General features: G+C 58.4%; 1 protein-coding gene across 1 annotated transcript; it reads left to right on the forward strand.

Moving 5' to 3' along the window:
* The first annotated feature begins 795 nt into the window (after nt 1-795).
* Nucleotides 796-22,562, forward strand: LONP1 (lon peptidase 1, mitochondrial). The gene is made up of 18 exons (XM_032252137.1): nt 796-1,381; nt 6,345-6,433; nt 7,349-7,468; nt 8,598-8,829; nt 11,221-11,282; nt 11,794-11,923; nt 12,475-12,558; nt 13,564-13,784; nt 16,289-16,427; nt 17,379-17,557; nt 18,022-18,109; nt 18,471-18,593; nt 18,670-18,786; nt 20,015-20,155; nt 20,235-20,400; nt 20,972-21,189; nt 21,269-21,433; nt 22,196-22,562. Exons 1-18 carry the CDS (start codon nt 953-955, stop codon nt 22,370-22,372), a joined length of 2,880 nt encoding a protein of 959 aa, XP_032108028.1. The 5' UTR covers nt 796-952; the 3' UTR covers nt 22,373-22,562.
* Nucleotides 22,563-22,624: the final 62 nt, after the last annotated feature.

Raw genomic sequence — 22,624 nt, forward strand, 5'->3', positions numbered from 1 at the left:
CAAAAAAAAAAAAAAAAAAAAAAAAAAAAAAAAAAAAAAAAAAGGAGGGTTTAGTGTCGGGCTGGGAGGATGGGATGGAGTGGGGAGACTGAGGCGTCAAGTCCGATTCCTAAAAAGAGCGAACGGGAGCAGGCCTGGCTCCAAGATGAACCAGCACCCTCCCCACCCCCGGCAGCAACCCAGCCCCAGGAGGGCAGCCCCACCGGCAGAGCGGCTGAGCTGTGACCAGCGGGCAGAGCCACAGGGTCACAGCCGCCACTAGCATCAACATCAGCATCGAGCCTGGGCCTCTGCCGCCACTACTGTCCCTCAACCGCCGCAGGGAGTCGCTGCAGAATCCCAAAACGCGCAAGCTGGAGACTGCGCATGCGCACCAATGAGCCCCTGCGTGGGCTGGCGTGCACTGCAGCCCCACGCTCTGCCTGAACCCTGAGCATGCGCAGGCGAATCCCGGGAAGTCCGAATCCGCAACCCCCAACGAGCGCTCAGAGCCTGGGCATGCGCACACGGCCACCCGTGGCCACTCTAGTCTGAGCAAGTCTGATGAGCAAGCATGCCGTCTCCAGGGAATCCCAAATTCTTCAACCACTAGAAGCCCCAGAGCCTGAACATGGGCATGTCGTCTGCGCATGTAAGCGTGAGCACTGGCTGTTCACGAGTTCCTAAACGCTGCGTTTGCAGCATTACCAATTTTCTGTATGGGTGCTGGCGCGTGCCCACAACCTTCCACGTGGCCGTAAAGGCCCTTGAACGCCTAAGGTGGGAAACCGGAAGACGCAGAGGACCTGCTGACGGTCGAACTCCGCGCCCTTCCTCCGCGTAGGCCCCGCCCCCTAAAGTGGCTACTTCGGGCCACGCCCCCATTGAGTGCCGAGGCACGCGCTGGGCGTCACGTGCGGTCACGGCGAGCGGAAATGACGTGAGTTGTGGGCGCCGCCAGTATGGCCGGGTTATGGCGGCGGGCACAGGCTACGTGCGATTGTGGGGCGCTGCGCGGTGCTGGGCGCTGCGGCGGCCGTTGCTGGCTGCCGCCGGGGGGCGGGTCCCCACAGCAGCTGGAGCGTGGTTGCTCCGAGGCCGGCGGACTTGCGACGCCTCTCCTCCTTGGACCCTGTGGGGTCGAGGCCCGGCAATTGGGGGCCAGTGGCGGGGACTTTGGGAAGCGAACAGCCGCGGCGGAGGCGCTTTCTCGGGGGAAGACGACGCCTCCGAGGGCGGCGCGGAGGAAGGAGCCGGGGGTACGGGGGGCAGCACAGGCGGCGGGGAAGGCCCGGTCATTACGGCGCTCACGCCCATGACGATTCCCGATGTGTTCCCGCACCTGCCGCTCATCGCCATCACCCGCAATCCGGTGTTCCCGCGTTTCATCAAGATTATTGAGGTAATGGGAGTCCCCGCCTCGGCCTCAGGTTTCACACCTCTGCAAGCAGCGGGCTGAAGCGTGGGATCACTTTAGCTCCCTCGTGTTTTGTAGCTTTTTCAGACATCCGTTTCTCAGAGGCTGCAGTTAGAATCCTTGTCTGCTCACCACTAGCTTGGGGACCTTGAGCTAAAGTCCTCTTCGTTTCGGATCTCTTAGCATCCGTTAGATGAGAGGAGTTGAACCCAGTGAGCCTAGGATTGTCCACTTAGAGTCCCGGTCGTAGAAATCCGGGATCCGGAGACACCAGAGTAGTGTTACAGCGCCGTTCGTTTTCTGCTTACTTAGCACACAAGTTTTGTAACGCTTCCTCTCCCAAGGCGCTGTGCCGTCGGGTTACGAGCCCCAATGGGATCAGAATTCATTCTTAAATACCTCTTGACTGCTTATGTGCCAGGAACTGTTCAAGGTGCTGGGGATATGGTAGTGAACAAGGCAGACAAAAATTTCTGCCTTTGAAGCTGGGCGTGGTGGCGCGCGCTGTAGTCCCAGCTACTCCGGCGGCCGAGGCGGGAGGATTGCTTGAACCCTGGAATCTAGCTTGTCAACATGGCGAGACCCTGTCTCTTAAAAAGTAATCTGCCTCGGAGCTTACATTCTGGCAGGATGAGATAGGCAATAAAGATGATTAGCAACTATGTTGTATTAGAAAGCAGTAATTATTACGGGAAATAATAGAGCATGGATGGAACTGGAGGCTTAGGAGGGAAGAGGTGGGAAGAGGACGTTATTCCTTCAGAGTGTTCTTGACCTTCGACCACGTAACACGTGCTGAGAATACTGTAATGAACAAGTCATACAGTCCCCGGCCTAAGAAACTTAACTTTCAGTGGTAGAAATTACATCATTTCAGAGTAAGAGGCTTGGGGGTGGGGAGGGAGCAGGATGATGTAAGGAACTTGAGCTTTTAGAGTAGGGAGGCCCCCAAATACCTTCTCCCCCAGTTCCCCTTCCCTCAAAAAAAAAAAAAAATACTGATGTGGAAACTGGGATCTATGGGAAGATTATCTGTTAACAAAGCAAGGTCATACAGTGAGTCACCCTCTGCTAAACAAATCTCAAGGATCTGCTGGGGAAGGGAGAAGCCATTTCAGAGGGACAGCAGCCAGAGGGACAGAGGGAGCTCTCCCACACTGCTAGTTTGTGTGCCTGAGCGACCCCTCCAAGGCCTTTCCTGTTTTCTTTTTTTTTTTTTTTTTTTTTTTAAAGAGTTGCACTCACTAGGCTGGAGAGCAGCACCGCTGTCTCAGCTCCCTGCAACCTCCACCTCCCGGGTTCAAGTGATTCCCCTGTCTCAGCCCCCCTGTATAGCTGGTATTACAGGCACCCGCCACCATGCCCGGCTAATTTTTCTATTTTTAGAAGAGACAGGGTTTCATCGTGTTGCCCAGGCTGGTCCCGAACTCCTGACCACAAGTGGTCAACCCGCCTCAGCCTCCCAAAGTGCTGAAATTGCAGGTAATGAGCCATCTTGCCTGGCCCCAAGGACTTTCCTTGTTGTTAAATAGTGGTTACTGAGGCAGGCCCCAGAGCAAGATTCTGTGGGATCCTGTCTGGCTCCGTAACCTTCAGTAAGTTACTCCTTTGGCTTCCATCTCATTGGTGGCATGGATGTATTAGCGTCTTATTACGTACTTGTTCTGGGAGTTAAATGAGGCCACGTGGGCTGGCCACTGTGTCTCACAGGTGTAAATCCCAGCACTTTGGGAAGCTGAGGTGGGAGGATAATTTGAGACAAGCCTGGTCCACACAGTGAGATCCTGTTTCTACCAAAAAATAAATAAATAAAAAGGCTGGGCACAGTGGAGTCAACCTGTCATCCCAGCTCCTTGGAAGGCTGAGGCAGGAGGATTACTTGAAACTGGGAGATCAAGGCTGCAGTGAGCCATGGTGTTGCCACTGCACTCCAGCCTAGGCAACAAAGTGAGGCCCTGCCTTAGTAATAACGTGGTGCTGTTTCCTCTTTGGTGCACTTCTGACATTTCAGGACCCCGTCCTGGACGCCTTTTTCCCATCCTTGACTTCACCCATAGCAGTTCTCTTTACCCTCCCAGGTTTCTGGGCCCGGGATGGTGTCATCAGGCCTAGTCCCCTCAGCTCTGCAAAGCGACAGATGTCTCTCGCTCCCAGCGCCTGAGCAGAGATGATTCTTCTGAGAGTTCAGTCTGCCCACGTGGAGCTAGCCCAGAGCATTAAATGAGTGGCTGCGGGTGGTACTTGGGAGACTGGCAGGTGGTTCTCATTGTATTTCTGGTTGATGACGCGTTGTAAGTCACAAAAATGGATCCTACCAGGGCCAGGAGGCAGGTGCCAAGGATGCAGCTGTCAGCTGTTGGCAGACAAGGAATTGGGGGGATCTTCTTTGGGACCCAATAAATGTTTCTGGAATTGTTAGCAAAGCTTGATTTACTCTGTAGTTTGTGCTTGACTGTGTGGCCAACTTGTTCTAGAAGCTTCTCTCCTCATTAGCGACCTCTGAGTATAGAACAGTGGCTCTTAGTTTTTGGTGGGTCGCATACCCTCCTGTCAGATGTTATCAACTTTCTTCCCAGAAAAAAATAAAAAAGCATCTATAGTGTCAGGAATTTCTGGACCACAAGTAAAGAGCTCCTGTTAGGGAATGAATCAAAATATTGGCTTTCAAAGTGGGTGGTTGACCAGCAGCATCAGCATCATGTGATGCTGTTTCGTTTGTAATGCAGATTTTTGGACCCACCCTAGAAGGGAATCAGAAACTCCAAGAGTGGGGCCCAGCAGGGAGCTGCTGCTGCTTCTCCCCCCACCCCCCAAGGCTGGAGTGCAAAGGTGTGATCTTGGCTCATCGCAACCGGCTTCAAGCAATTCTCCTACCTCAGTCTCCTGAGTAACTGGGATTACAGGCATGGGCCAATGGGCCACCACGCCCAGCTAATTTTTTGTATTTTTAGTAGGAAAGGGGTTTCCTCATGTTGGTCAGGCTGGTCTTGAGGTCCCTACCTTACATCTCGGCGTGATCCTCCTGCCTCGGCTTCCTAGCGTGCTGGGATTACAGGTGTGAGCCACCATGCCCAGCCAGCAGTGAGCTTTTTAAGATTCTTTGTGTCATCCTAGTGCCTACAAAAGTTTGAGGGCTGGCCGGGCACGGTGGCTCAAGCCTGTCCCAGCACTTTGGGAGGCCGAGGCAGGTGGATCACGAGGTCAAGAGATCGAGACCATCCTGGTCAACATGGTGAAACGCCGTCTCTACTAAAAATACAAAAAATTAGCTGGGCATGGTGGTGCGTGCCTGTAATCCCAGCTACTCAGAAGGCTGAGGCAGGAGAATTGCCTGAACCCAGGAGGCGGAGGTTGCAGTGAGCCGAGATCGTGCCATTGCACTCCAGCGTGGGCAACATGAGTGAAACTCCGTCTCAAAAAAAAAAAAAAAAAAAAAGTTTGAGGGCCATTACCTTTGTAGGGGTGTGTATATGTATTTAGTTTATTATATGATAAAGATGGAAAATTTCAAAAAGAAAATAGAGATGGGGTCTTGCCATGTTACCCAGGCTGGTCTCAGACTTCTGAGTTCAAGCGATCCTCCTGCCTCAGCCTCCCAAAGTGCTAGGATTGCAACTGTGAGCCACCGCACCTGGCAAGCCATTACCTTTAATCAGGGTCTGTCCTGTGAATTAACAATGGCTTGAAAGAAATAAGGTGAGCTCCTTGCTCCTTCAGATGCTTTTAGAAGACATCGTTAGCCCTGAGCCTGCCATTTAGTTGCCATCAAGAATGTGCCGTGAGATCCTGGGGGGTCGTGATCATAAATGAACAGCACATGATGTGATGAGGAATTTTCAGTAAAACTTGGAGGGCCCGGGAGCGGTGGCTGACGCCTGTAATCCCAGCACTTTGGTAGACCAATGTGGACCTGAGGTCAAGAGTTCAAGACCACCAGCCTGGCAGCCAACACGGTGAAACTCTGTCTCTACTGATAATACAAAAGTTAGCAGGTGTGGTGACATGTGCTTGTAATCCCAGCTACTCATGAGACTGAGGCAGGAGAATCTCTTGCACCCGGGAGGTGGAGGTTGCAGTTAGCCGAGATTGTACCACTGCACTCCAACCTGGGCAGCAGAGTGAAACTCTTTCTAAAAAAAGTTGGGGCCGGGCTCAGTGGGTCACGCCTGTAATCCCAGCTACTTGGGAGGCTGAGACAGGAGAATCGCTTGAACCCAGAAGGCGGAGGTTGTGATGAGCTGAGAATCCGCCATTGCACTCCAGCCTGGGTAACAAGAGCAAAACTCAGTCTCAAAAAAAAAAAAAAAAAAAGTTGGAGGAAGTTATCAATCTCTGGGGTGGGCCACATTTGAATTATTTATGTTTATTCTGATATTAATAAAGGCAGAATGGTTTTGATTTTCAAAGCAAGCCACTTTGTCATGGAAATCCCTTTTGAAGCCGGATATTAAATCAGTTTTTTGGTTCTGGCCACTCATCTACTTTGAATTTACTTTGGGAAGAAATGTGGCTAGTCAGTTCCACCTCACTATTCAGCGCCACAGCCCTGGCCCCCAGCCCTGTTGGTTTGTCTTTTGTTTAGGGGTTTCCAGACTGTTGATTAGTGTCCTGGATCTGCTTAGCACGTCCCCAGAGAAAAATCTAAACAACATAAGAGCTGCTGTCCAAAAATGTCAGCTAGAAAAGCTACCCTGGGCCGGGCACGGTGGCTCACGCATATAATCCCAGCACTTTGGGAGGCTGAGGTGGGAGAATCCCCTGAGGTCGGGAGTTCAAGATCAACCTGGCCAACACGGTGAAACTCCATCTCTGCTAAAAATATAAAAATTAGCTAGGTGTGGTGGTGCATGCCTGTAATCCCAGCTGTTTGGGAGGCTGAGGCAGGAGAATTCCTTGAACCCAGAAAACCCCTACCCTACGTTTCACTTTACGGTCATTGTCATGCTAGGTTAAAAATAAGAAGTTGGTTGAGCTGCTAAGAAGGAAAGTTCGTCTCGCCCAGCCTTACGTCGGCGTCTTTCTAAAGAGAGATGACAAGTAAGTGTGTGATTTTTCCTTCCTTCCCTTGTTGACGTTGCCCTAGAGTCCAGCTCCCAGGTCCTGTCCTGAACTTTGTACCTTTGACCCTTGACCCAAAGGGAACTAGGGAAGACCTCCAGAGTAAAGGCCAGGAGCCAGGCAGGCTGCCTCCTCAGCCCGGGTAAAGCACTCGGCTTTCGTGCTAAACTTCCTGTATTGTTCAGATGGGGAAATTAACTTCCGGGATCTTAGCAATGAAATGCACCATGAGGCTGCCCGAAAGCTGAGCTAGCCAGTCGGGCATTGTGGCTCCATGTAGAAATGAGTTCTGTGGGCCGGTGCGGTGGCCCACGCCTGTAATCCCAGCACTGTGGGAGGCCGAGGCGGGTGGGTCAGCTGAGGGCAGAAGTTTGAGACCATCCTGGCCAACATGGTGAAACCGCATCTCTACTGAAAATGCAAAAAAAAAATAGCTAGGTGTGTTGACAGGCGCCTGTAATCCTAGCTACTTGGGAGGCTGAGGCAGGAGAATTGCTTGAACCTGGGAGGTGAAGGGTGCGGTGAGCCAGGATCCCACCGTCGCACTCCAGCCTGGGCAATAAGAGCGAAACTCTGTCTCAAAGAAGTGAGTTCCATGCACGCATTCCAAGCGGGCTCTGTGATAGGGGCATAGAAAAGAATCAGAGTCCCGTCTAGACCCGTCCTCATGGCTGACTTAGCAAGGAGCCACCCACCCAGTGCTGTGACAACTGGGGGCAGCCCTGACCAGGCAGAAGCTCCTCTAGGCTCTGGAGCTCCTGCAGGAGCCCAGGAGGCTGCCTGTGGGTTTCAGTAGCACTTGATAGGGGCGTTTCTTTTCTCCCCCTCAGCCAGGGACGTACTGCTGAGCCTGAGGCTCATGTTCCACCGTCCCTCTGTGCTTATCTCCCACAGCAATGAGTCAGACGTGGTGGAGAACCTGGATGAAATCTATCACACGGGGACGTTTGCGCAGATCCATGAAATGCAGGACCTTGGGGACAAGCTGCGCATGATCGTCATGGGACATAGAAGGTGGGTGGCTGGCGGGGCATTGCAGGAGGCCGGCAGGAAGAGCACCTGGAGTGCCCAGGCCTTACATCAGCCTGCCCTGTGCATCTGCCCTGCGCCTTTCTCACTAACACTGAGGACAGAGCTGGGGGCAGGAGTGAGACTTGTCACCTGTGGACCCCTCCTGTCATAGAAAGGGGTGCGCTGCAGGGCTGGTCTCGGTGGCTCATGGCTGGAATCCCAGCACTTTGGGAGGTCAAGGCAATTGATTGCTTGAGCCCAGGAGGTTGAGTCCAGCCTGGGAAACATAGATCCCATATCTACAAAAAAAGAAAAATTCGCTGGATGTGGTGGCTCATGCCTGTGGCTCCAGCTACCCAGAAGGCTGAGGTGGGAGAATTGCTTGAGTCCAGGACTTTGAGACCAGCCTGGGCAACACAGCAAGACCCTGTTTCTGCAAAAAATAATAGTAAAAAATAATTAGGCGTGATGGCATGTGCCTATAGTCCCAGCGACTTGGGAGGCTGGGGCAGGAGGATTGCTTGAGCCCAGGAGGTCGAGGCTGCAGTGATCTATGATCACACCACTGCACTGTAGCCTGGGCAACAGAGCCAGACCCTAAGTTCAGGTGGTGCCGGGTGCTCTGGAGAGAGAGGCAGACAGCATGAGAGGCGGAGGTGGGTGGGCATCTCCGTGCAGTGCTTGGGAACAGTCTTTGTAATGGTGTCCTTCAAATTGAGACCTGAACGACAGGAAGGAGCCACGGTGAGGTGGGTGCAGGGTGCAGAGCAGGGCAGGCAGATCTCAGAGCCCAGCCTGTGCTTGGCCAGGCCGCCACCGTTTGGGACAGGAGGCCCTGGGGCTTGTCACTGCAGCATGTCCACAATACTTGGGATGGGGAAGAGAGGCATTGGTGTGGGATGAAGCGAATGCCTGAATCTGGCTGGAGCCTAAGAGGCGGAGAGGACGCTGTTTGGGAGGCCCCGAGAAAGCAGCTCAGTCTTCAGCCTGGGGACCCTGTGGCCACCCTGTGGCTCCGGGGGCCTGGGCTCAGCGGGACCGTTGGACCACCTGTGCTGCCAGGGAGGCCTTGGCCATGGCCAGGGCGGCTCCCAGCCTCAGCGGCTTCATGCTGGCCTTGCTCCCACGTCAGGGTTCATATCAGCAGACAGCTGGAGGTGGAGCCCGAGGAGCCAGAGGCGGAGAACAAGCACAAGCCCCGCAGGAAGTCAAAGCGGGGCAGGAAGGAGGCGGAGGATGAGCTGGGCACCAGGCACCCGGCCGAGCTGGCGATGGAGCCCGCCACCGAGCTCCCGGGCGAGGTGCTCATGGTTGAGGTGGAGAACGTCGTTCACGAGGACTTCCAGGTCACGGAGGAGGTGAAAGTGAGTCCAGGCGTCATGTGGGGTGGCTCCCTTGAGCTGTTACCGAGGCCTCTCCGGGAAGAGTCGTCTCCCACCTGCAGCCCCTCAGGAAGGGTCTGGCCTGTCTGGAACTCAATTCTAATGGAACAGAGAGGGTGCTTTTCCTCCCAGAGGTGTTTGGAATGGGATGGGAGAGGCACAGGAAATTCACTGGGGCCTGTAACTGCTCAGGAAGGAGGCAGGGTTGGAACTCAGCCCGTGTCTCCTGTGCTGAAGCCTACAGCAGTTACCAAAACACCTTCCAGCCCCGGCTCCGTCCCATCAGGCCCGGGAGGTCCGGGAGGGGAAGCTGGGACCTGTGGCTTCGGGATAGGAAACAACTTTTTGGCCACCCCGATCTCCAGCCTAGGCCATCCTGTCTGCCTGATGGCACAAGGAGTCAGCTTCCGAGATGGGCAGGCTCCTGGCGGTGCCCTGCCCTCCCGCCATAGGGGTGATCAGCACAGCCAACCAAAGCCCTGAAGCATGTCAGCTCCTTACCTATGTGCCTGGCATCATCGGCCTCCTCCCCAGGCTGCTGCAGAGCCTGGGGAGAGAGTTCTGTGAGCAACTGGTGATGTCTGCCATGGGCGCTGGGAGGGGTGAACAGTCCTGTCCGCAGGCCCACGTGGTTTCTTGAGGTCAGCACTGTTATCTTGCCCCACTGGCCCCTGTGAAATTTCTTTTGTTGTTTTTTTTTTTTTTCCTTTTTTTTTTTTTTTTAAAGACAGAGTCTGGCTCTGTCACCCAGGATGGAGTGCAGTGACGTGATCTCGGCTCATGGCAGCCTCCATCTCCCAGGTTCAAGTGATTCTCGTGCCTCAGCCTCCCAGGTATCTGGGATTACAGGCATATGCCACTGTGCTCAGCTAATTTTTGTATTTTTAGTAGACATGAGATTTCACCATGTTGGCCAGGCTAGTCGCAAACTCCTGACCTCAGGTGCTCTGCCCACCTCAGCCTACCAAAATGCTGAGATTACAGACGTGAGCCACTGCGCCTAGCCACCTGCCAGTATTGAGCACATACAGCTGCTGTGACCAAGGAACAGAATGGAACATTTCAGTGGCTGGGTGCAGTGGCTCACGCCTGTCATCCCAGCACTTTCGGAGGCCTGGAAAGGAGGATCATTTGCCCAGGAGTTCAAAACCAGTCAGGGCAATATTGAAACTCCTGTGTCTACAAAAAAAAAATAAAATTAGCTGAGCGTGTTGGCACACACCTGTGGTCCAGCCTGTGTGAGGATCGCTTGAGCTCAGGACGTTGAGGCTGCAGTGGGCTATGATGGAATCACTGCACTCCAGCCTGGGCAACAGAGTGAGACCGTCTGCCTAAAAATTAGAATCAAGAAATTCGGCCAGCCACAGTGGCTACACTGTCCCAGACAGCACAGCACTGGAGTTCCCTGTGAGAAGCAGCGGGGGAAGACTGTGACTTAGCTTACACACGCAATTGGAATTAGCAAGACCCCTGAGGTGCAGCAAGCTTGTTCTTAAAGCAAGTGCCCGGGACCTCCAGCAGGCCTGCTCTACCAGGGTCAGCTCAGACAGTTCAGGGTCAAAACCAAAGACTAGAGACCAGGTGATGACGTTTTGTTTTTTACTGGAGACAGAGTCTTGCCCTGTCACTCAGGCTGGGGCGCAGTGACATGATCTCAGCTCACTGCAAACTCTGCCTCCCGGGTTCAAACCATTCTCCCGCCTCAGCCTCCTCAGTAGCTGGGGTTACAGGCACCCACCACCGTGCCCAGCTAATTTTTTTCTGTGTTTTTAGCAGAGACGGGGTTTCACCATGTTGGCCAGGCTGGTCTCAACCTCCTGGCCTCAAGTGATCCTCCCACTTCGGCCTCCTAAAGTGCTGGTGTTACAGGTATGAGCCACCTCGCCCAGCTGAGACCACGTGATTAAAACTTGGTCGTAGGCAGGCGTTGTTGTTCATGCCTGTGGTCCCAGCTGCCCCAGAAAATAGCGGGGGAGGATCGCTGGAGCCCAAGAACTCAAGGCTGCGTGAAGTCACAAGCGCATCACTGCTTTCCGGCCTGGGCGACAGAGCAGGACTCGATCTTAAAAAAAAACCAAAGGAAAGAAAACAGTGTGTTTTCTTCCTCCAAGACAACTTGTCCTAAGGACAAGGCTCTGAGGGCTAAGGAGACAGGGTTTGGTTTTAGTTTTTACTCTCTTGGTCCTGTGTCCCTGGGACTGGTGAGTTTGGGCTGCACTCCTCGGTGTCCGAGGCCATCTGTGACCGGGCCGGGTGGGTGGGGAGTTGCTGGAGCAGCAGGCAGGCAGGGCTCCCAGGACCACGCCTCCCACCCACCCCACCTCCTGCTGGGGCACTCTTGGGCCCCAGTGACCCTGCCCCCCTACTTGGCAGGCCCTGACTGCAGAGATCGTGAAGACCATCCGGGACATCATCGCCTTGAACCCTCTCTACAGGTGGGCTTCCGTGCAGGCGGCTGGCCAGGCGGGGGCATCTCTGCTGCTCTTTCTGCAGCTGGGGGCAGGGGGCTTCCTCAGCGTCTTCCTGGGAGGAAAGCTTGCATGGGGCAGGGATTCATGGCCCAAGGAGTGGTGGCAATGGAGGAGCCTGTTTCCCCTGGGGCGAGGGGCAGGTGGGAGGCCTGGGGACGACTCAGCAGACCAGGTTCCTCGTCCCCTTCTGCTGAGGCCAGAAGCTGTGGCTGGCATCGGCTGGGGGAGGGGGGAGCAGACTGCTGAGGTGAGGTCACTGCATGGCTCCTGTGGGGATGCCATTTGCGTTTCCAGCCTGGCATGGGTGGACCCTGAACTCTGGGGACCAAGCAGCAGACCTAGCTCCCAGCAAGCACCCCTAGGCCCTGCCCACAGCTGTGGGGGACAAGGACCATGAGGACCGGGTCCTGGTCGGGGGTTGAGTGCAGCAGAGTGCAAGGCCCTGGCCACCGAGGCAGCTCCCTCTGTCCCCCAGGGAGTCGGTGCTGCAGATGATGCAGGCCGGCCAGCGGGTGGTGGACAACCCCATCTACCTGAGTGACATGGGTGCCGCGCTCACCGGGGCTGAGTCCCACGAGCTGCAGGACGTCCTGGAGGAGACCAACGTGAGTGCCCCCCACCTCCACTGTGCCCTGGCCGTGCCCGGCTGCTCCACCCCTCCACTGTGCCCCATCCGCACCTGGCTGCCCCCACCTCCACTGGGCCCTGCCCATGCCGGGTGGCCCCCGCTCCTCCTCGGCTCCCCCATGCCTGGCTGCCCTCACCCCTCCACTGTGCGCCATTCACCCCCGCGGCGTGTCCCTGGCTGTTTCTGAGATGGTTTCCGGTCAGTGGCATGCCTTGGTCCACATCCATCAGGCTATTGCCTTTTGGCAGCTTCAGAGCCTTCGGTCGGGAGTCACTGCCGCACGTTCGGGGGGTCCTCAGGGCCGAGTACTTGGGGGGTCGCCAGTCTTGCTGTTGTGAGCAGCACTCCTGAGAGTGTCCCCATGCATCCAGCTCGAGGGCTTGCGCAGGTGTCCGTAGGGTGCGTTTCCAGCACGGGATTTGTCAGTGCGGCGCGCCGGCAGCATCTCGGGGCGCACCTTCTCCCCACCCGGCCCTGCGTGCACGGGCACCACCCTCTGCTCATCCTTTTGGTCCTCCGTTTCGGCAGATTCCCAAGCGGCTGTACAAGGCCCTGTCCCTGCTGAAGAAGGAATTTGAACTGAGCAAGCTGCAGCAGCGCCTGGGGCGGGAGGTGAGCCCCGGGCTGGGACACAGCCACTCTTAGGGGCCTTCCCAGGCCACATGGCATCAGGCAGGCTCTGGAGCGCATGGAGGGACAGGTGGCATCGGCCAGGGCCAGCCGAGAAGGCCTGTCTGCGTTTTGAGGGCTTCGTGCCATCAGCCGCTGTCATTCTGAGCCGTGAAACTCTCCACGTTGAACGGAGGAGCTTAAAGCTGATCCCAGTGTGACGAACCCAGGGTGGGGCAGTGTCAGGACCACCCTCCGTCGAGGGAGGAGTTCCTCTGCCTTGGTGATCTTGGGGACAGTGTTGGAAATTGGGAACCGGCCTGGGAAAAGTGAAGATGCTGTTTGTTAAGACCCAGCCATTGAGGCTCCCCGTCCTGACTTCAGCAGACCAGTCTGCCTGATGCTCAGCCACTTCACGGTCGTGGCATTTCTCGGAATTTTTGACTTTGAGACAGGGTCTCTGTCTGCCGCCCAGGCTGGAGTGCGGTGGCGCGATCTCAGCTCACTACAGCCTCCACCTCGGGTACAGGCGATCCTCCCGCCTCAGCCTCCCGGGTAGCTGGGATTACAGGCAAGTGACCACCACACCCGGCTGATTTTTGTGTTTTTAGTAGAGACGGGGTTTTACCATGTTGGCCAAGCTGGTCTGGAACTCCTGGGCTCAAGTGATCCACCTGCCTCGGCCTCCCACAGTGCTGGGATTATGGGCGTGAGCCCCCGCGCCCAGCCCCATCTCTACAAAAAGGTTTAAAGTTAGAGCCAGGTGTGGTGGCCGGTGCCTGTGGTCCCAGTTACTCAGGAGGTTGACGCTGTGATGGCAGCATTGCACTCCAGCTTGGGCAACAGAGGAAATCCTATCTCAAAAAAAAAAATGGAACCAAAGGCTTTGTGCCGTGGGTTTCGTTTCTTTTCTCTGAGTCCTGGGGGAGCAGAGGGTCCGCACTCCTCCGGGGATGCACACCCTCACCTTCCCGGGCCCAGCCCTGACGGCGGTGCCTCGGCCCACAGGTGGAGGAGAAGATCAAGCAGACCCACCGGAAGTACCTGCTGCAGGAGCAGCTGAAGATCATCAAGAAGGAGCTGGGCCTGGAGAAGGACGACAAGGATGCCATTGAGGAGAAGTTCCGGGAGCGGCTGAAGGAGCTTGTGGTCCCCAAGCACGTGATGGACGTGGTGGATGAGGAGCTCAGCAAGCTGGGCCTGCTGGACAACCACTCCTCGGAGTTCAAGTGAGCACCAGGCCCGGGCGGCCCCGCCCTGAGGGCGACCCCTCCTCAGCCCCCATCTTGAGCAGGCCAGGGGACCCGGCGGGAGAGCCCTGTGGCACCTCTGTATGGCAGGTGCTTGGTGGCGGGCCAGGAGGCGCCTGGGGCAGTCTCCTGGCCCTAGGCAGGACACGTCATTGCCACCTCCATTATACAAGGAAATCCAGGTTCAGGGCTATCGAGTTGGTGTCCAGGGCCTCTGAGCTGCGAGGCGGTGCCAGGGATTTGAACCCAGGGACTTCCGGCTCTAAGCTAGTCCTGCCTTTTTGTTTGTTTGTTTTGTTTTTTTGAGACAGAGTCTTGCTCAGTCCGGGCTGGAGTGCAGTGGCGCAGTCTCGGCTCACTGCAACCTCCACCTCCCAGGTTCAAGCAATTCTCTTGCCTCAGCCGCTTGAGTAGCTGGGATTACAGGCACACACCACTTCCCAGGTTCAAGCAATTGTCCTGCGTCAGCCGCTTGAGTAGCTGGGATTACAGGCACCCACCACCAGTCCTGGCTAATGTTTTGTATTTTTAGTAGAGACAGAGTTTCACCATGTTAGCCAGGCTGGTCTCGAAGTCCTGACCTCAAGTGATGCGCCCGCATTGGCCTCCCAATGTGCTGGGATTACAGGCGTGAGCCACTGCACCGAGCCTGAGCCAGGGCTTCTCAGCAGGACCAGGAGTCCCCATGGCTGTCTTTCCAAGGCTACCTCTTGCTTTAGCTCCCCTTTGAGAGTCAGCCAGGAAGTGACCATGCCTTCCCGGGGCACTGGCCTTCCCGGGGGCCACTGTCTCAGCATGCTGTGAGTCATGGTGGCCGCCCAGGTTCCAGGGGCTCGGGTACCTCTGAGGTCGTTTCAACTGTACCCTCGTCCAGCCAGGCCAGAACCCCCCGGCCGCTTCCCACAACAGCTTCAGCCCAGGACCAGGTGCCACACTAGGGCAGCCTCTAGGCAGGAGACATCCCCAGGGCAGGCTAGGACAGTGCTTACAGGGAAGGCATGAGTTTTCCTCCTGGCTGCTAGGTCAGGACCCCAAGTTGGATTCAAATGTCGGGGGGTTGCCGGAGTCTCTTTCCCAAGGGCCCCTCGAGGTGCTGGTTGCACGTAAAGGCTGTGGCTCCTCTCCCAGGACACCCCGCCTTCTGTGTGCGGCCTGTGAGCTCCCCCTCCTGCTCAGACAGGGCCATAGCTTAGCGCCTTACACAAGGTGGAGCCCTGAGATCCAGCTGTGGGCCAGTGCATCCCGCCCAGAGGCGCCGGGGGTAGTCTGTTTCCCGCCTTTCCCAGCCTCTGGAGGCACCTGCATCCCTTGGCTTGGGGCCCCTTCCTTCTCCTCCACAGCCACAGCACAATCTCTTCCAGTCTGTCTGACCTCCCGCCGCCTCTCGTGAGGACCCGGGCCCCCTGGGTCACCCAGGATACTCTCCCATCTCAGGGACCTTCACTGAGTTCCATCTGCAGTTCCCATCTGCTGTGTGAGGGGCCTGTGCTGCCGCCTCATGTGGAGGAGGTGGTCAACGTTTTGGGGTCCTTATGTCTCCCATTGAGCAACTCAGTCCCCCTCAGGGTTGGTGGAAATAACCTGCTCAGGCCAGACCTTGTCCTGCAGAAGGAAATAGCTCCCTCCCCCAGGAACTGAGCGAGTCTAAGGTGGGCTCTGTCTTCGGGTCCTGGGGAGCCACAGGGGACAGGCCCTTAGTGTCCGCATCTCACCAAGATGCCTGCAGCGGGCTGCCAGCTGCCTCCCCCATCCAGAACGTTCTCTGCAAAGTGTCGACGCCTACCTGCATCGCTTCCACAGGGACTCTGTGTGTCCCTAAAGTCACCTCCAGCATCCATGTGGCCCAGGTGGCCTGTCCCTGGTGCGTCTCGTATGCCAGCCTGGTGGCAGTACGCCCTGGCAGTGCCTGCTCATGGGCCCACCTGGCCTTCCTCGGAAGCCGTCCTCCTCCTCCCCAGTCCCGCCCCGTGCCCCCGCAGCCCTCGCTGACTTGTTCCTGGCCCACGGTGGCTGCTGCTCCCAGCTGCTCTGCTCCCAGCTCGGGGGCCAGTATGGAGTTGCCCTCCCTCCCCTCCTGCAGCCTCACTCTCCCGGCAGGGGACCTGGCCTCCATTTCCCCACCTGCCCTGGGTCAGGCCTCCTCCCCTCTGTGGTCCTGCTCAGCCCCAGGCAGAAGCCAGTGCTGTCTCAGCTCTCCTGATGGGGCAGCAGCAGCCCTCCAGCCGTCCCCTCGATGCACCAGGTGCTTTAGACAGGGCAATTTTTGCATTGTTTTATAGAGACGGGGGTCTCGCCGAGTTGCCCAGGCGGGTCTTGAACTCGGGCTCAAGCGATCCTTCTGCCTGGGCCTCACAAAGAGCTGCGATTACAGGCGAGAGCCACCGCGCTCGGCCCCACATGTGGTCTCAAGCCCTGGCCAAGTACAGCAGAGGTGCGGGCGGCTCCTGAGCGCCGCTCAGCATCTCTCGTCTGTCCTGTGGCAGCGTCACCCGAAACTACTTAGATTGGCTCACATCCATCCCTTGGGGCAAGTACAGCGACGAGAACCTGGACCTGGCCCGGGCCCAGGCGGTGCTGGAGGAAGACCACTACGGCATGGAGGACGTCAAGAAGCGCATCCTGGTGAGGCCTGGTCTGGCCTGCTGTGGGCAGTGGGACTCCGTGTGCGGTGGGTTGAGATTTCAAAGGAGCCTCCTGGGGGTGCTGGTGGGGGCCTGCAGGGGATAGGGATGGTATCGGGGGATCCGGGCAGGGACGCAGCATCGTGCCCCACTACTGGGGGCTGGAGGATTTCCCAGACCGGCTCAACTCATGCCTGATTGGCCGGGTGTGGCGGGGCTGCCTGTGCTCCCAGCTACTCAGGAAGCTGAGGTGGGAGGATCACTTGAGCCCAGGAAGTTGAGGCTGCAGTGAGCTGTGATCATGGCACTGGACATCAGCCTGGGTGACAGAGACCCCATCTCTACAAAAAATTTAAAAATTAGCCAGGTGTGGTGGTGCCTGTGTATAATCCCAGCTACTTGGGAGGCTGAGGTGGGAGGATTATTTGAGCCTGGGGGGTTGAGGCTGCAGTGAGCTGTGATGGTGCCACCACACTCCAGCCTGGGCAGCACAGCAAGACCCTGTCTGAAAGTTATTTTAAACTAATTGTTAAAATGTCACTCCTGAGACCGTAGAAAGCAGCAGGTGGGAGTGTGCGACTGATTACCGACGCGCGAGGCACGGGGCGGAGGGGAGGGGGTGCCCTGTCTCCCGGGGTTGGAGTGGAGAGTGGGGATCACTTGTGGTTTCAGGGTCCTGGGGAAAGGAACCCGTTAGGAGGTGGGGAGCTGAACAGGCCTGGCCCTGCCGGGTGGCCACATACTCCTGACACCTAGGTGTCCTGTTGGAGCCGTTGTCACAGGCTGCCCCTCCCCGTGGCCAGTGGCAGCTCTGATCTGCTCAGCCTCCTGGACAATCCTGGTCCCTTCTCAGCCCTCAGATGTCTGAAAGGCAGCATGCACGTGGCGAGGGTCATGCCTGGGCCCCGGGCTGCCCAGCCCACATGCCCACCGAGCCCGTCTCTGCCCACAGGAGTTCATCGCCGTCAGCCAGCTCCGAGGCTCCACCCAGGGCAAGATCCTCTGCTTCTACGGGCCCCCTGGCGTCGGCAAGACCAGCATTGCCCGCTCCATCGCCCGAGCCCTGAACCGAGAGTACTTCCGCTTCAGCGTCGGGGGCATGACGGACGTGGCTGAGATCAAGGGGCACAGGTAGGCCCTGCCCTGACGGCCGTCCCCACCCACCTGCCACCCACCTTCCAGCTTGCAGGAAGCCCTCCTGAGAGCCAGTGCTGGCCGTGGCCCGGGCGCACCTGCCATTCCTCAGTGGGTGGCGGGGGGGCCTTCTGCCCGTACCCTGGCTGGCCCCAGCCCCCCGCCTTTCTGTGGGTGGGAGGCCTCAGGCTGGCTTTCACTATGGGTAGGAGGTGCCAGTTGAGGGATGGCACTGAGAGCTGGCTGTGAATTGGTGCCCCCAGAATAGTTCTGAGCACAGGGCAAGTCTGGTGAGTGACCAGTGTGCCCGTGAGTGCCACACACCTGGTGGCTGCATTCCCAGCACCCTAGTGGCTACATCTTGTGGCTGTCCAGGTGGCCTTACCCCATTGCCCTGGAGGGTGCATGTTGTCATGGCCGAGCGGGACTACTGAGTGACTGACCCTGCTGTGCGCCCACAGGCGGACCTACGTGGGCGCTATGCCCGGGAAAATCATCCAGTGTCTGAAGAAGACCAAGACGGAGAACCCCCTGATCCTCATCGACGAGGTGCGTGTGGAGCGGGCGCCCTGTCGCTCTCCCTGGGCCCCGCCTGGTGCCGAGCCTTCCTAACCCAGAGCCTGCAGCGGCCCTGACCAGGCAAAGCTGGGTACAAGATGAAGCCCGGAGTCCTCCGGGTCCCAGGATCCCCAAGTCACCTCGGGCCGTCACCATGATGCTGGCCCTGATGGCACGGCTGGGCAACTCCCGCCCACAGCCATGCCCAGCAAGCTGCCCGTCCAAGGCCCAGGGTGTGGGTGCTGCTCTGACTGACTCCGGGTATCCCCAGCCCTGACCCTGGGGTCTCCACACTGGGCGGGCTGGTGAGGGGCACGGTGTGGCCAGCACCACCTGTCATCTGCCACCCCAGGTGGACAAGATCGGCCGGGGCTACCAGGGGGACCCTTCATCAGCGCTGCTGGAGCTGCTGGACCCAGAGCAGAACGCCAACTTCCTGGACCACTACCTGGATGTGCCTGTGGACTTGTCCAAGGTGGGGGCCCGGCCTGGGGCCTGGGCTGGGGGGAAGGTGACAGGCCAGTTCCCTAGGACCTTGCTGCTGCCCCCAGGTGCTATTCATCTGCACGGCCAATGTCACGGACACCATCCCTGAGCCACTGCGGGACCGCATGGAGATGATCAACGTATCCGGCTACGTGGCCCAGGAGAAGCTGGCCATCGCAGAGGTAGGCCAGCCCCTCCCCACTGCTGTCCCCATCCCTGGAGCAGGGGCTGACCCCCAGAGCCTGTGCCTCTAGGAGCTCCCGTGCCTGGTAGAGACCGGCAGGACCTGCGGCCAGGAGGAGTAGATGAGGCCGAGGTGGACACCTGGGAACGTCTGCTGGGCTAGGCGGGCTGCCTCCAGCTTTAGAGCCCAGGACAGTCCCACACACTGTCTGGGGATTGGTGGCTCACCACCGTCAGGCCACACGGCTGTCAGCTCTCAGCGCGTACACACTTGGTCTCCCTGTGCTTCTTAGAAGCCAAGTCTGTGTTCAGTCCAGGGAGGACCCTGCCCCACCTCAGGCCCAGACTGTAGGGAAGGTTTCTGGCAGCCTGGAAGCAGTGTGACCTGAGGTTCCCACGCAGAACAAGACTTGGAGGAGGAGGGGTTTCACTGAGGAGCGTGCGGGGTCCATTCCTGTGGGGGTGGAGGGCTCCTGTATTTCTGATGTTTTCTTTCTGGGAAGCGGGAGAATGCATTTTTCCCCAGGAGCCCTTTGACAACCTGTGCTGGGCACTGGTCCCGGCCCTCAGGGCCTTCCCAGCTTTCCGTGTCCCCTGGGGGCTTCCGGGCCCACTGCTGGGCCCAGATCCCAGCCTGACTTCCCAAGGGGCAGGCCTGTAGTTTGTGGAGAAAAGAGGGGAGGGGCATGCATGGGGACCCCTCAGAGCACCAGGAGTGCCCCCCAGCATCAGGGGCAGCTGTAGAGTGGTATGCAGGGCTCTGTCCTTGTCTCACAGACGCTCCCCCTGCTGCCAGAGCTCAGAACTGTGGCAAGAATTCTGTGGGTCTGCAGCTGACCTTGGAGCTCCCCCGCCACCCCCGCAACCCAGTCCCCTTCCTCATGTGCTGAGGGCAGCTGCCACCTAATCAGTGAGCTACCGTACAGGCCCTGGGTCTATGTATGGGGCCAGCCCAGGGGCAACCAGGAGGCCTTCCTGACAGAAGTGGCATCTAAGATGCCATTGGGGGATAGGACGTGGATTCAAGCAGAGGACACAGCACAAAGCGCCTCTGGTGGCAGAGCCAGGTGTCCCAGGTCCTGGTTTCACCATCAGGGACCTGTGCCATGCCAGGGTCTGGGGCCCATGCAAGAGGCATTGGCTCCTGTCGAGGGTCCCCAGGTTCTAGACTGGGCTGGTGGTCAAGGTCCCTCCAGACCCTGCTGTGACGGCCAGCTGCCCCTACAGCGTTACCTGGTGCCCCAGGCCCGCGCCCTATGTGGCCTGGACGAGAGCAAGGCCAAGCTGTCGTCGGACGTGCTGACGCTGCTCATCAAGCAGTACTGCCGCGAGAGCGGCGTCCGCAACCTGCAGAAGCAGGTGGAGAAGGTGAGCGTCCACCCTGCCTCCTCGCACCTGCCCGCCCAGCGCACCTGCCCGGGCCCATCATGCTGCCTTGCCCACCCAGGTGTTACGGAAGTCGGCCTACAAGATTGTCAGCGGCGAGGCTGAGTCCGTGGAGGTGACGCCCGAGAACCTGCAGGACTTTGTGGGGAAGCCCATGTTCACCGTGGAACGCATGTATGACGTGACGCCGCCCGGAGTGGTCATGGGGCTGGCCTGGACAGCCATGGGTGAGTGTCGTGGCGGGAGGAGACCCCAAACCGATCCCATTTCTACCCGAGAAGCAGGTCCCACCTTGTGCAGGGGTGCATTTGGAGTGCTTCTGGCTGGGGGTAGTGTGGGGAGCCCAGGGCACTCTAGGGCTGACAGAGCGGAAGGCTGTGAGCACAAGGGCGGCCGGCACACCATGGGCCTCAGGGATTTGGGGGATACCTTGATAGGCTTACAGGTGGGGACAACAGGTTCCTCAGCATGAGCTTATCCAGACACGGGCCCTGGGGCCGCCACACAAAGTTGGTGAGCGGGCAGGGGGGCGGTGTGGGAGGGGCTTGTGTCTGGGCAGGGCAGCTAGGGTCCTTGTGGCCCTGGGCATGTTCTATGGCTGGCAGCTGCGCTGTGGGGCCGGCAGAGCCAGGAACCTGCCACCCAGCAAACATGGAGGCCTTTGTTGGCTCATGGTGGGACAGCCCCTGCCCAGAGGTGCCAAGATGCTGAGCTGGGGCAGGAGCAGGCAGGGTGCTGGGGGTGGAGTGGGCCCGGGCCCCGAGGCCTCCCCTGTTCACAGCTCCGCACCTGTTCCAGGAGGCTCCACGTTATTTGTGGAGACGTCCCTGAGGCGACCACGGGACAAGGATGCCAAGGGTGAAAAGGACGGCAGCCTGGAGGTGACAGGCCAGCTAGGGGAGGTGATGAAGGAGAGCGCCCGCATCGCCTACACCTTTGCCAGGGCCTTCCTCATGCAGCATGCCCCTGACAACGAGTACCTGGTGACCTCACACATCCACCTGCATGTGCCTGAGGTGACTGCACCACCCACCCCCACCCAGCATCTGGGCAGCTGGCCACCTGCTCACCCACTTCCCCCATACCCCCCCGCAGGGTGCCACCCCCAAGGACGGCCCAAGCGCAGGCTGCACCATCGTCACGGCCCTGCTGTCCCTGGCCATGGGCAGGCCCGTCCGGCAGAACCTGGCCATGACTGGCGAGGTCTCCCTCACAGGCAAGATCCTGCCTGTTGGCGGCATCAAGGAGAAGACCATCGCGGTGAGCACACGGGTCGGCACCACCCGGCGGGCTGGGCACTCAGGGAAGTTGTACCCAGGCCCACGTGGCCTGGAGCTGACCGCCCTAGCTGTCTCCTCCACATCAAGTCTTGGGGTGAACATTCTAGAGCCCACTGGCTTTCCCAGTAGGGTTTGGACTGGGGAACAGGGCTCCTGCTTCCTGTGGCAGCAGGCTGCACTGAGGGAAGGCTGGACATGGCTTTGCTCCCAGCCCTGTGTGTCCTCAGACCAACCTGCTGTGTGTCTAGGAAGCCTGCTGGGGTCATTGTGAGGGGATTCCACCAGGAGGGTAGGCATGGTCAAGTGGCTGTGACCACCTGGACCGCAGCCACACACTCCCTAGATCATAAAAGTGGTGGGGGCTGTCCTTGCCACAGTGTGTGCTACAGTGGGAAGTGCTGTCCTCTATGTGATGAGGCCACGGCCCCTGCCTGCCCTCTGGAGGTGAAGCTGTGGGTGGGGCTCATCCAGAGCCTGACACTGCTCCCCCTGCATGGCCAGACTTCCAGGTCACGGGCTAGGGCGGACCTGGCTGAGCTCGCAGGCTTCTGGAGCTGAGGCCAGTGGTTTTGCCTTGAGCCTGTTTCCCCGGGAAATAGGGATCCCAGTGGCTGTCAGGAGCCACTGCTCTGAGCTGCCATCCCTGTGTTCCCGGTCCCCACACAGCCCTTCCCTTCCTGGAGGACGCACACCTGCGGCCCTCCTCCAGGTCAGGCAGGGCTGATCCTGACTCTGCCCCCAGGCCAAGCGCGCAGGGGTGACGTGCATCGTCCTACCAGCCGAGAACAAGAAGGACTTCTGCGACCTGGCAGGCTTCATCACCGAGGGCCTGGAGGTGCACTTCGTGGAGCACTACCACCAGATCTTCGACATCGCCTTCCCGGAGGAGCAGGCAGAGGCACTGGCCGTGGAGCGGTGACAGTCACCCCGGGACTGCAGGCGACAGATGTCAGGCCCTGCCTGGGCCCCAACAGAGCCCTTCGGGGAGTGCAGCAGGGCCTGGCAGCGGAGCCACCGAGCAAGCAGCTCGCTCCAGCGGTCCAGATCCCAGGGACCCCCCAGTTGGTTTAATCAGTGTGGGCATAGGAACTATTTAATCATTAAAGTCAGTTCTGGTATGGGGCCTCCTTGCCTTCTGCCCCAGGAAGGTGGGGTGGGCGGGCCAGGGCAC

Source organism: Sapajus apella, unplaced genomic scaffold (genome assembly GCF_009761245.1).
Source record: "Sapajus apella isolate SASKATOON/1434 unplaced genomic scaffold, GSC_monkey_1.0 scaffold77, whole genome shotgun sequence".
NCBI lineage: Eukaryota > Metazoa > Chordata > Mammalia > Primates > Cebidae > Sapajus > Sapajus apella.